The sequence below is a fragment of the Schistocerca piceifrons genome, chromosome 5, assembly GCF_021461385.2.
Source record: "Schistocerca piceifrons isolate TAMUIC-IGC-003096 chromosome 5, iqSchPice1.1, whole genome shotgun sequence".
In the NCBI taxonomy this organism is placed as follows: domain Eukaryota; kingdom Metazoa; phylum Arthropoda; class Insecta; order Orthoptera; family Acrididae; genus Schistocerca; species Schistocerca piceifrons.
This window is the reverse complement of record NC_060142.1, coordinates 44,065,064-44,078,340: the sequence shown is the minus strand read 5'-3', so window position 1 is coordinate 44,078,340 and position 13,277 is coordinate 44,065,064. Positions and strand designations below refer to the sequence as shown.

General features: G+C 40.2%; 1 protein-coding gene across 1 annotated transcript in view; it reads left to right on the top strand.

Moving 5' to 3' along the window:
- The window catches only part of LOC124798172 (sodium channel protein 60E-like), a 290,757-nt gene that overhangs the window by 207,759 nt on the left and 69,721 nt on the right, over positions 1-13,277 (top strand). Inside the window, exons 20-21 of the mRNA XM_047261456.1 lie at positions 1,925-2,083; positions 2,205-2,309. Of these exons, the coding sequence (XP_047117412.1) occupies positions 1,925-2,083; positions 2,205-2,309 (264 nt within the window). The remainder of the gene's footprint in view (positions 1-1,924; positions 2,084-2,204; positions 2,310-13,277) is intronic.

The window sequence follows — 13,277 nt, the reverse complement described above, 5'->3', positions numbered from 1 at the left end:
AAGGGAGAGGGTAAGGAGTCATTCCAATCCCGGGAGCGGAAAGACTTACCTTAGGGGGAAAAAAGGACAGGTATACACTCGCACACACGCACATATCCATCCACACATACAGACACAAGCAGACATATTTAAAGACCATAAGACTTTAAATATGTCTGCTTGTGTCTGTATGTGTGGATGGATATGTGCGTGTGTGCGAGTGTATACCTGTCCTTTTTTCCCCCTAAGGTAAGTCTTTCCGCTCCCGGGATTGGAATGACTCCTTACCCTCTCCCTTAAAACCCACTTCCTTTCATCTTCCCCTCTCCTTCCCTCTTTCCTGATGAGGCAACAGTTTGTTGCGAAAGCTTGAATTTTGTGTGTGTGTTTGTGTTTGTTTGTGTGTCTATCGACCTGCCAGCACTTTTGTTCGGTAAGTCACCTCATCTTTGTTTTTTTTTTTATATATATATATATATATATATATATATATATATATATATATATATATATATATATATATATGGTTATAATAGAGGGAAACATTCCACGTAGGAAATATATATCTAAAAACAAAGATGATGTGACTTACCAAATGAAAGTGCTGGCAGGTCGACAGACACACAAACAAACACAAACATACACACAAAATTCAAGCTTTCGCAACAAACTGTTGCCTCATCAGGAAAGAGGGAAGGAGAGGGAAAGACGAAAGGATGTGGGTTTTAAGGGAGAGGGTAAGGAGTCATTCCAATCCCGGGAGCGGAAAGACTTACCTTAGGGGGAAAAAAGGACAGGTATACACTCGCACACACACACATATCCATCCACACATACAGACACAAGCAGACATATTTAATGGTCTTTAAATATGTCTGCTTGTGTCTGTATGTGTGGATGGATATGTGTGTGTGTGTGAGTGTATACCTGTCCTTTTTTCCCCCTAAGGTAAGTCTTTCCGCTCCCGGGATTGGAATGACTCCTTACCCTCTCCCTTAAAACCCACTTTCTTTTGTCTTTCCCTCTCCTTCCCTCTTTCCTGATGAGGCAACAGTTTGTTGCGAAAGCTTGAATTTTGTGTGTATGTTTGTGTTTGTTTGTGTGTCTATCGACCTGCCAGCGCTTTCATTCGGTAAGTCACCTCATCTTTGTTTTTATATATAATTTTTCCCACGTGGAATGTTTCCCTCTATTATATATATATAAAACAAAGATGATGTGACTTACCAAACGAAAGTGCTGGCACGTCGATAGACACACAAACAAACACAAACATACACACAAAATTCTAGCTTTCGCAACCAACGGTTGCCTCGTCAGGAAAGAGGGAAGGAGAGGGAAAGATGAAAGGATTTGGGTTTTAAAGGAGAGGGTAAGGAGTCATTCCAATCCCGGGAGTGGAAAGACTTACCTTAGGGGGAAAAAGGATGGGTATACACTCGCACACACACACATATCCATCCACACATATACAGACACAAGCAGACATATCCTCTGTATCTCCCCCTAAGGTAAGTCTTTCCACTCCCAGGATTGGAATGACTCCTTACCCTCTCCCTTAAAACCCAAATCCTTTTGTCTTTCCCTCTCCTTCCCTCTTTCCTGACGAGGCAACCGTTGGTTGCGAAAGCTAGAATTTTGTGTGTATGTTTGTGTTTGTTTGTGTGTCTATCGACGTGCCAGCGCTTTCGTTTGGTAAGTCACATCATCTTTGTTTTTAGATATATTTTTTCCCACGTGGAATGTTTCCTTCTATTATATATATAAGTTTTAGCAAGAACAGTAACAGATTATTGCACCCATAAAATAGATATAAAATGTGGCCAGATTAATTAAAACAAAAAATAAATATGTATTTTGTAGGGAAGGAACTGGTATGTCCTGTTCTACATGTGACTGTTTATTCTATTCCACAGTTATACTTCTTGTGGTCTGTGTTTTTCAGATTGTCGTGAATGCACTCATGTATGCCATTCCTTCCATTTTCAATGTACTTCTTGTGTGTCTTGTCTTCTGGCTTATATTTTCAATCATGGGTGTGCAGTTTTTTGGGGGCAAATTCTTCAAATGCCTTGATGAGAAAGGAGAACTTCTTCCTGTAGAGGTAAGTTAAATAATTTATTTTTCTTTTGTAAGTTATAAGCACACATGTCATTTGTGTAGATTTTTCTTCATTAGTGACCTGTGTTTAGAACATGTAATTTAATAAAAATCCTTCATTGCAGGAGGTGAATGATATGCAGACTTGTTTATACAAGAATTACACATGGGTTAATTCTAAAATAACTTTTGATAATGTTGGGAATGCCTATCTTGCACTATTTCAAGTGGTAAGCCAACTTAATCTTTTCTTGCTCCTTATCATTATTGAATTTTTAAGTTTCAACAGGGTACTGTTAAATATGGTAGGACATGTTTACTAATAGCATAATGCACACATAGTAAATGTTTTTGTGAAATGAACTCAAGTTTTTGGTTATAAACAATACTGTGGTAAAAGACAACTGCTCATTATGCAGTAGGAGTATTGACAGACAGATAGGTAGATAAGCAAGGTATTGAAGTATTGAATATAATGCATTGTACTCTTTCTCTTCCTCTGTATCTCCAACTCCCTCTCCCCCTCCCCCTCTCTCTATTGACATTGTGGTCTGAACGCTGTTAAAATTTTTGAAAATTACTCTATCAATATTTTATTATTTACAGTGCAAGTCATTTTTTTATTGCTTCTATCTCATCTGTCAATAATGTCTTCTAACGCACTATCCCAGTGGGTGAGTGCCACTATGCAGTTTCTCTGGAAACAGTAAGTGGCCAAAAAAGACTGAGTGAACAACAGCTAGCCATACAAAAATCTGATTGGACAAACTGTGCAAGAGGTATCTGTGAAGCAAAATTAATTGACAGTATCACACAAACAAAACCTTAATAGCAAATCAAGAAAGTCATCTAGAACAAGTGTTTCATTGGATCTCAATAGTAATTTCAGCACTTGGAATGTGTCAGATACAAAAACACAACTCAATGAGGAATGTGCACTCTCTTTCCTCATTGCCTATGCCACCGTAGGATCTTGCCAACAACTCACATGGTGTCCAAGATGCCCAAGTTGCAACTGTGAAACTGAACAATTCTGAATGGCCAAAACTGGTACGTTCATCTTGATATCGTGCAAATCTAGTGACAGTACTAAATCCTTCCCCCTTTTAATAGGTGCATTAATTTGGAAATAACCAAACCTATGCTTCATCCACTAGGCCATGGGGGAGTATTGTGTAAGTAGCTCTGCCAGTGGCTCCAAATGCATCTCTGTTTCCTGTGTTGCCATCCACATGGCATCTCATTCATCTCATTCATTCCTGGTCCACTGGAGACAGCAGTTGCTGCTGAGGCATTGGGACTATTGGTAAGGCCAGTGTTGCAGGAAGTGACACAACCTTCATGGATTCCTAGTCCTGTGCCTGTTCGGTCCTCGGCTGCTGCCATTGCTCGTAGTGATGACGTGAGTGCAGTTTGTAATGGCACTGTGGCCATGTCTATTGTGCAAACCTAGGAGCACTGGTAGTCTGGGGGGATTGCCTGAAAGTGCAGTTGCCGAGAGTGCAAAGCCCCCTGTGCTGGCTCAGAGGGTGGCAATGTCTTCTGCATAAGTCCCAACCACAACTGACTTCAGTGACTGGTCAAGTGTTCCTGCCCAGCTGCAATGAGAAAAATTTGGTATCCCTTGTGGCTTGAGAATGATGCCCAGTGCTCAGTCTGACTTCCAGCCAATTGTTGAAGCCCACATGATAGCACCTTGCAGGTAGTGGGGTGTGTAACTAGGGCTCGGAGTCCATGGGGCAGGACACAGTGGATCCAAGAGCATGTGCGACCTGCGTCCGTGCAGTACCTCAGTGAGGCATTGCTCATTGACTGGGAAGGAGCAGTTGGTAGATGACAAGAAAGGCTGTTAAGGTACCCTTAATGGGCATTGATGCCATTGTCTTCCTCATCTGTACGTTGAAGGTTCTGACGATCTGCTCCACTTCAAAGTTCTATGTTGGATCGAAAGAGATGGTGGTCAGGTGCTGTATTCTATTGTGTCAGGACGATGCCTTGAGTTCTGCTGAAACAAACTGAAGTGTTTCATCATATACTATTGTGTGGGGAGTTCCCTCTGTAGCAAAAATGGTAGCAAGTGGTCTGATCATGTACTCTCTTGATTCTCTATTGTTCTGTCTGCCCTGAGGCAGTAAACATGGAAGAGAGCCAAAGTGTTCATTCTCAACATCCTCCAGGGGGATGTATGTAGTAGCTGAAGAATGCGGCCACTTAGCGGAGGTGGAACAACAGTGTGAATTTCAGCATCCTCTGTCAACAATAATACTACTCGACTCTGCACCACTGCCAAGGCTCTCTGTAGGAGGAAGTCTTGGGTAGTAACCACAGCTGTTTCGTGAGCAATGATCAGGAAATATTGGAAGGTACACTGCTTCCAGATGCTCAAACTCGGTGTCAGGGCCAATTGGAAGGCATGATAATGCATCAGCATATGCATACAGTGTGCAGTGGGCTTAAAACGAATGCTATAAGGTAATTGCTGAAGAATGGAGTCTAGCATTGCAAGTGCTGTCCCATTTTGTCTGGAAGGTGACAACATGTACCAAAAAGAGAAACAAGGGGTTTGTGGTCTGTAAGTAACTGAACTTATTCCCATGTAGAAAAAAAGGGGAATTTCTTAATGCAATTAACATTGGCCAACACCTGCTTCTCAATTTGTAAATAGTTTTGCTGTGACTGAGAGAGCATCTTAGACACAAAAGCATTTGGTTGCTTTGTACCATCGGCATTCTTATGCGAGAGAAAGGCTCCAAACCTGTATTGTGACATGCAAGTTGCAAGGGCCAGGAGCTTGCCCAGTGTGTACGTCACTAAGCATGAGGCTGACCTCAGGTTTGTTTTCAACTGCAAGAATGCTTTGTGACACTCAGGAGACCAAATGAATGGAATGCCTTTCTCCCCAAATGGTTCAATGGATGTGTGGGGTAAGCTGCCTGGGGAAACACTCTTGAGTTGTAGTCCACTTTCCCCAGAAAACTCTGCAATTCCTTTACGTTTTTTGGGGCCAGCATCAACATGCTCTATTGCTGGTGTGATCCCTTTGCCGCTGAACATATGCCCCAAATACTGTGTGGATGGTGCAAAAAACTTGCCTTTGTCTAGGTTAAAATGTCGTTCATTCTCCAGTAGCCAATGAAATAGTGTTTATAAGTTTCATTTGTACTCTCCCATTGTGGCAGCCATCACCCGAATGTTACCCCAGTAGTTTATGCACTTCAGAATACCTTGACTTAATTGCTCTGTATATGTTTGGAAAATTTGTGGGGCTGAGGTGACCCCAGAGCGTAACTTATTGCGTTGATACATTTCAAGTGGCATATTTAGTATCAGGATTTTCTGTGTATCTGCATCTAGAGGTAACTGCTTCAAATAAATCTTTGAAAAACACTGTTCCTGAATAAGTTTGCTGTAAGTTCCTCTGGCCAAGAGATTGAGTAAGTGTTTCATTTGCTTGTTAATCATGGCCTTATACTCACTTCAAATTCTGGTGGACCCATTTGCTTTCTTCACTAAGACCATGCCAGTCGCCCACTGACTAACTGATCCCCAAGTCCAACCTGTCTAAACTCAGTCTTTACTGCATGATGCACTGCAAATGAAACTGGCCGTGCCCAACAAAATTTAGGCACAGTGGGCTGCTTGAGTGAAACACGTGCTTCAAACTATTTTGCCCAACCCAGCATTGATTGAAATAACTGCTTATTATTCTCTAATAATAGTTTTAAATCCAAGAATGGTACTGAGCTGTACACCAAGTTCACCTCATCCAGTACTTGGAAACCAAATGTGGCGAATGCATCTAAAAAACTATATACACAGCTGACAGAGAACTTACAACCACCAAAATGATTTGTGATTCCACGCTCTCATTATTTGCTGATACAGCAATTTGCCCTCACATTGTTGTTTACCTGCCCTTTGCCCTCATATTGCTGTTTTCCTGTGCAGGCACAATGCTGCTAAGTGCCCTGACTTGTAGCAGACTAAAATGTGTTGAAAAAAATTAGGGCCCTCATGACACTCATGATGTGTCCAACAGCTTGCACATGATTTAAGCATCGATTGTGGTAAATCTGATAATGAGAGGAAACTTTTCTTATGATATTAAGAATGTAATATGCATAGAGATGCCTGGCTATGTTATGCCTGTTTACTAAGTCCTTTTACACGTACTTGAGAGCAAGCAGCATTTCCTTGTGCAGTACTGATCCTGAGTATCATGCAGGGGACTAACTTGCTGGCATGTGGAGGTGAGCTCAGCTGTTTTTCAACTATCTGAAAACACATTTTGAGCTGCTGCAGACACATCAGACTTTTGGCAGTATTTGTATATGTGCCTAGTTTGGGGTCTGACAAATCAAAATCTCTAATCTGGACCTCATTGCACAGTGCTAATCTGATAACTACATCTCTGATTAAAGAGTCAGCATACAAAGCCCCACAATTCATTCATTAAAACATGCATTTACAGGCATGGCCTTGTAAATCCACTATCCAGAATGTGCAAGTCCTATCACTACACTTTTCATGTTCGTTAAACTGCAATTGCACTGCCACAGTATAAGTTTGATTGCAGAAATGTCCACTCAGCAGACTCCATCATTCAGTAATTTCCAATGCTTTAAGATTCATGTGCAGACACAGTTTTTGAATGGTTTTATAAAGGCTACTACTACTGATAAGTGAAATAGCACTGTAAATGACTTGATCTGAAATCAATTGATGTGGGTAGGTTTGCGACCTCTATACTCTCATTGAACACAAAAAATGGCAGGGATTAAGTTTGCCCAACAGTTGCTTACCCATAGGTTGCTTACCCATATTTTTGATCAGCTCCACATTCTGCTTGATCAGCTCCTGAATCTGCTTGTGCTGTAGTTGTTGTAGCCATATCTGTTCGTGCTTTTATTCCTGCAGTGTTATTTGATGCTGTCAAATCTCCAGAATCTGTTGATTTATCATTATGAGCTATTTCACATGAAAGAGTCAACCTCATCATCACTTTTATAACACACTGCTCTAGTGGGTAAATGCTACTACACTGTTTCTCTGGTAACAATAAGTGGCTGAAAAATGTCGAATGGATGACAGTGTTAACTGTACACAAATACATACAAAAGGACATACTGTGAGGAAGTCGGACATGAAGCCAAAAGAACCATCAACAGTGTACAAACAAAACATGAATGCAAACTGAGACAATAACTTAGAATAAGGGTGTCACTGGGTTCAAACAGTAATGCCGGTAAAACTTCCTGGCAGATTAAAACCGTGTGCCAGACCGAGACACGAACTCAGGACCTTTGCCTTTCGCGGGTAAGTGCTCTACCAACTGAGCTACCCAAGCACGGCTCACGCCCCATCATCGCAGCTTTACTTCTGCCAGTACCTCGCCTCCTACCTTCCAAACTTTACAGAAGCTCTCCTGGTAGAGCACTTGCCCGCGAAAGGCAAAGGTCCCGAGTTCGAGTCTCAGTCCGGCACACAGTTTTAATCTGCCAGGAAGTTTCATATCAGCGCACACTCCACTGCAGAGTGAAAATCGCATTCTGGAAACATCCCCTAGGCTGTTGATAAGCCATGTCTCTGCAATATCCTTTCTTTCAGGAGTGCTAGTTCTGCAAGGTTCGCAGGAGAGCTTCTGTAAAGTTTGGAAGGTAGGAGGCGAGGTACTGGCGGAAGTAAAGCTGTGATGATGGGGCATGAGTCGTGCTTGGGTAGCTCAGTTGGTAGAGCACTTGCCCACGAAAGGCAAAGGTCCCGAGTTCGAGTCTCTGTCCGGCACACAGTTTTAATCTGCCAGGAAGTTTCATATCAGCGCACACTCCGCTGCAGAATGAAAATCTCATTCTGGAGTAATGCCGGTGATTGGAAAGCTTCAGATACATAAACACAACTCGACATGAAATGCACACTCGCTTCCCTCATTGCCTATGCTACCAGAGGGTCTTATCGACTCACATGGTCTTCACACTCTCAGGTGTTGGCTGTGAAATCACACAACTTTGAATGTCCAGCACTGGTGCATCCATCTCAGTGCCAAAGTCTGAACATGGTGATGGTACTAAATTATATTTTATCTAATTTAAGTAATAAAACTGTAGGGAATAGCTGCAAATGCGACAGTATTAATGTACAGTGTGCATGTAAAGACAGCTGTTATGTAGTAAATTTTTAGAGTATGCCATACCACCAGAATTGTTTTGCTTCCTTTATCAAAAGTTTCCAGGCATATTTTCAAGCTAAATTTGTTATTTCATTTATGGCTGGTATACAGACTTCTCTGTCAATTTCTTCATTATGAAAGGAACTGATGATAAAATAAATATATGCACTTTAAAGCAAAATTTAATGATGCAAAAATTATGTAACACTCACACAACTGTCTCTTAACCCTCTGAATGCTGTGGATGCATTAGCAAGCAATGCTGCACCTTTCTTCAGGTGCTGTGTATCTGTTTAAGCATGACATCCTGTCTATCCCACAATGCTGTAAGTTTTATTTATTTGTGCCACATTGTTGGTTCTTCTTGCAATGATTGTGTTAACATGCATAGTTGTATTTCTGTCTTGGTCTCCCAATAACTGCTCAAAGTTTGTGTTTCTTGGTTGTGTATGTTTGCTGTTGTGGTCTCATGTTGATGCTTTCAACTAAGCTTTATGCTTTTGACTATTCGACAATACTGACATGAGATGATTATTCTTATCACTGTCCTGTTGTACATAAGTGAAGTACATTTCAGTGCTGTTAAGAAAATGACACAGCAGTAACTGTATCATAATGATCACACACTGTTTCCATCCTGTATTTAATTAGTATAGTTGGCTGATTGATACACACAGTAATTGAATGTTCATATACCACAAAATTCCTTATTATATTTTTAGACAAAAGCTCATTTTCAAAATTTGTGTGTTGTGCATATTTATTTATTTGGTTACTTATTTATTTCATCCAAGGATCATCTCACAGTGATATGGAACTTGTCACAGTAACACAATAAAAATCAATGGCTCAGAATAAAGATATACATGGAATATTTATGTATGCTTTATAAGGATAGGACAAGTGATTGCCCTTGGCCTTGATCACAGAAGCATCCCAGGATTTGCCTGAAGTGATCTAGGAAAGCCACAGAGAACCCAAATCAGAACTGCTGGACAGAGCAAACACTATCCTCCCAAATATGAGGACAGGGCCTTAATAGCTGCATCACCTCATTTGTTTGGTCACTGTTATACAATGTTCTTTGATTTACACACAAATTTCTTCTGGTAACTATTAATATAAAACATAATTTTGCTCTTCATCACAACACACAATAAGAACACCTGCTGATGACTTCTGGGCCATGAAGCTGTTCCTATGTTCCTTGCGAAAACTCCAACCTGTTTGGACAACAAATTCCTGGGTCACCAATATTCTAATATGCTCCATGTTTCTTTCCTGTCCTCCCCTCAGTCCACCTGGGGGGGGGGGGGGGGGGGACTGTATCAGCAAGACATTACCATCAAGCACTATAGATCCTGACACATGACTTGCTTTCAAAAGCAGTAAACCATCATCACCTAATGAAATGCAACAGGGTGTTGTAGTTAAGCCTTTCATTATTACCCTCCATTCAGGGTCCTCCAAATGATCTTTTGTTGCATAGTATACATTAGTTAAGAGTGTCTTCACTGCCTTCGTGTACTAATGCATTTTAGCAATATCTGTCATTTCCTTGGGAAGTTTATCATACAATTGTATTCACTAATAGAAACACTGTTTTGAACTTTTTGTTTGGTTTTCCTTGGTAGATATAAGTCTGTATGACTCTTGTCCCATGATCATATATAGGACTATTAGTGGACTAATTGCTTCCAATATGAAATTATCCTTAACTGATATAATTTTGGCATGCTGTGTGCATTGTGTAGTCAAGATGCAATAATACTATTTATTAGAGAAAAATCACGAACAAACCAACACAATGTGCTATACCAGAGAACAAGTCAAGGTCATGGCGGTATCTGTCAACTGTCACTAAAACTGCACGCATAGATAACTGAGTCGAGGAAGTCCAAGTCCATTAGAACTTATCATAGTAATTGCACCCACCTGGAAAGTTTATATCTATACCAACATCAGTGCATGACTAAGTTACAACAACATGCACAAGGAAAACTGTTACCCTACAGAATCCTCATACATAATGCTAATGAAAATTCCTGGATGCAACAATACGTAAAATAACAGAAAGGCAGCTACTCACCTATGGCAGACTGATGTGTATCGTATAGATACACATAACAGAAAACAGTATTCACACCATCTTTCGAGCTCCTGCTCTTCTTCTAACAAAAGTAGATACTGTTGTGAATGTGTGTAATTATGCTAGACAAAGAGAAAGAGCTCAGAGGTTAGTGTCAGTGCTGTTCTCTATTAGTGTATCTATGTGCCACATATTAGTCTGTTATAGATGAGTGGTTGCCTTTCCCTTATTTTATGTAAAATCCCCATACAGGTAGTTTGTATTTACCAGAGAGGTTAGAATGTCATTAGTTGTAACTTTAACTGACTTCTCATCTAATCACATAAAATGGAGCAATCACTATTCATTTAACAGAGGAAGCTGTTACCAACAGACCTTTCATATAAAGTCCATCTTCAGAGAGGTAAGAAGCACACACACATACAAAATGTCTCTCTCTCTTATTATTACTTTTTATTTGACTATCTGCTTCTCAGTCTCCTCTTATTTGATGAGTGGTGATCTAATCTCAGTCAGGGGTTTGCAATTCACCTTGGATTTTTCATTGCCATCTTTATTTATTTCTGTGCTTACAATGTGTCTTGGAAAATACAGTTGCATATTTGCCACCTAGGAACATAAGACCTGATTTTTCATTTTATTTTTTACATACTGTCAAAAATTATTCCTAAAAATTGTTATTTCATTCAGATGCTTTTCAATTTAGTTGACTAAGAAATTATTTTATGAATTCTCTTCCATCAAATGGTTCACACTACAACCAGATTAATTGAATCAGCTGGCATTGTGGTTAAAGTAATGGACTCTTAATCAAGAGGAATTGGGTGAAAATATTATCTTTGTTTAGATTTGCTGCTGAGTCCTTAAACCATCTCAGGTGTGAGTTGGGATATTTCCTTAAACAGGCCACGGGCACTTCTTTTCCAAATTCTGCTCTAAATCGGCTCGACCTCTGCCTACAATTACCTCCTTTTATAAGCATAGTCACTTGAATAGCCTCTATGACGTAGTTGAGATGTAATTTGAATAACAATTTTTTTTTATGGACAGCGACATTTTTGAGTTCAAAACACAGGGACAATTCATCTGTTAGAGAGTTCACAAAAATCTTTAGCTCACTAAAAAGTAGTAAGTCTTCTAAATACGATGGTTTCCCAGCTAAAGTTCTAAAATCTTGTGCTCACTTGGTAGCTCTTCCCTTGATTGACTTATCTTTGTAACCAACTGATGACCAAGGTGTATTTCCTGAAAGCCTGAATATTCAGTAGTAACACCAATGCACTAGAATGAAGGTTAGCAACTAATCTCTGATTACAGACCATCTCTCTCCTTGTGGTGTTTCCTAAAATTTTTGAGAAGGTTACTTACAACAGAATATTGAACCATATTTCTGAGAATTATCTTGTAAGAATATCACAGTTTGGCTTTCACAAAGGCTTAGAGACTGAAAATGCAATATATGATCTCATAAACTCAGTTCTATAAAACAGAACAACAAAAATTACCCAGCTGATATCTTCTGTGAACTTGCCAAGGCCTTGAATTGTGCAAATCATCATATTCTGCTAAGGAAACTAAAACTGTATGGCATTAATCCATTTCATGGATTAAATCATTTTTTAACTCTAAAAAACCCACAGTCACATTAGATGTACTTCTATATACAGCGTGGTTAGAAACAGTCTGGAAAGCTTGTAAGGGTGTTGCAGGGTACGTTATGCTGAGGAATAACTGTTAAGAGAAAAAAGTTTGTTATATTGCACCATTTTCAATTTAATTAGCATTGAAGTTAGCCAGTCAGATTGTTGCAGTGCAAATTCATGCAAATGTATTCTTCATTTGGTTTCCTCAAACTGAACAAACATTGAAACTTCCTGGCAGATTAAAACTGTGTGCCCGACCGAGACTCGAACTCGGGACCTTTGCCTTTCGCGGGCAAGTGCTCTACCATCTGAGCTACCGAAGCACGACTCACGCCCGGTACTCACAGCTTTACTTCTGCCAGTATCTTGTCTCCTACCTTCCAAACTTTACAGAAGCTCTCCTGCGAACCTAGCAGAACTAGCACTCCTGAAAGAAAGGATATAGCGGACCCATAGCGGAGCCATGTCTCCACTATATCCTTTCTTTCAGGAGTGCTAGTTCTGCTAGGTTCGCAGGAGAGCTTCTGTAAAGTTTGGAAGGTAGGAGACGAGATACTGGCAGAAGTAAAGCTGTGAGTACCGGGCGTGAGTCGTGCTTCGGTAGCTCAGATGGTAGAGCACTTGCCCGCGAAAGGCAAAGGTCCCGAGTTCGAGTCTCGGTCGGGCACACAGTTTTAACCTGCCAGGAAGTTTCATATCAGCGCACACTCCACTGCAGAGTGAACAAACATTGCTTTTACTCACCTACGTTAAATTTATCACTGCCAGAATAGGCACATTTTAACTGGTAATCAGCATTTGAAGAGGTAGCAATTCACACATCCACAGATTTCTGTGAATTACCACATGTTATCATGTGCATGTGCTTGAATTTGCATGCACAAGAACCTGATTGGCTGATGTCAGTACTAATGAAATAAGAAACAGCACAACATATCAATTTATAAATATTTCTCGGCACAACCTTGCAACATCCTTATTAGCTTTTCTGACTGCTTCTGATCACCCTGTGAATTGCCTTTTCCTTGATAAACAACATTTCTTTTTTTTAATTTACCCTGTACTACAGAGACATAATGATCACTGGTTCTGGGCCAGGTCAGTGTGCAGATGTCTATCACTGACTGCTGTTCCTCTTGTTGTTGTCATTCTTGGATTGAGAATCAAATTTCTATAACAAGCAAACTCAAATGCTGTCTTTGAGTGGCTGTCATTACAGAACCCAGTCATAGCATCCTCCACTGTTAATATGGTCATGTTTACAAGATTTGGTTTGGTAGTTCAGCCTTATACTTACAGT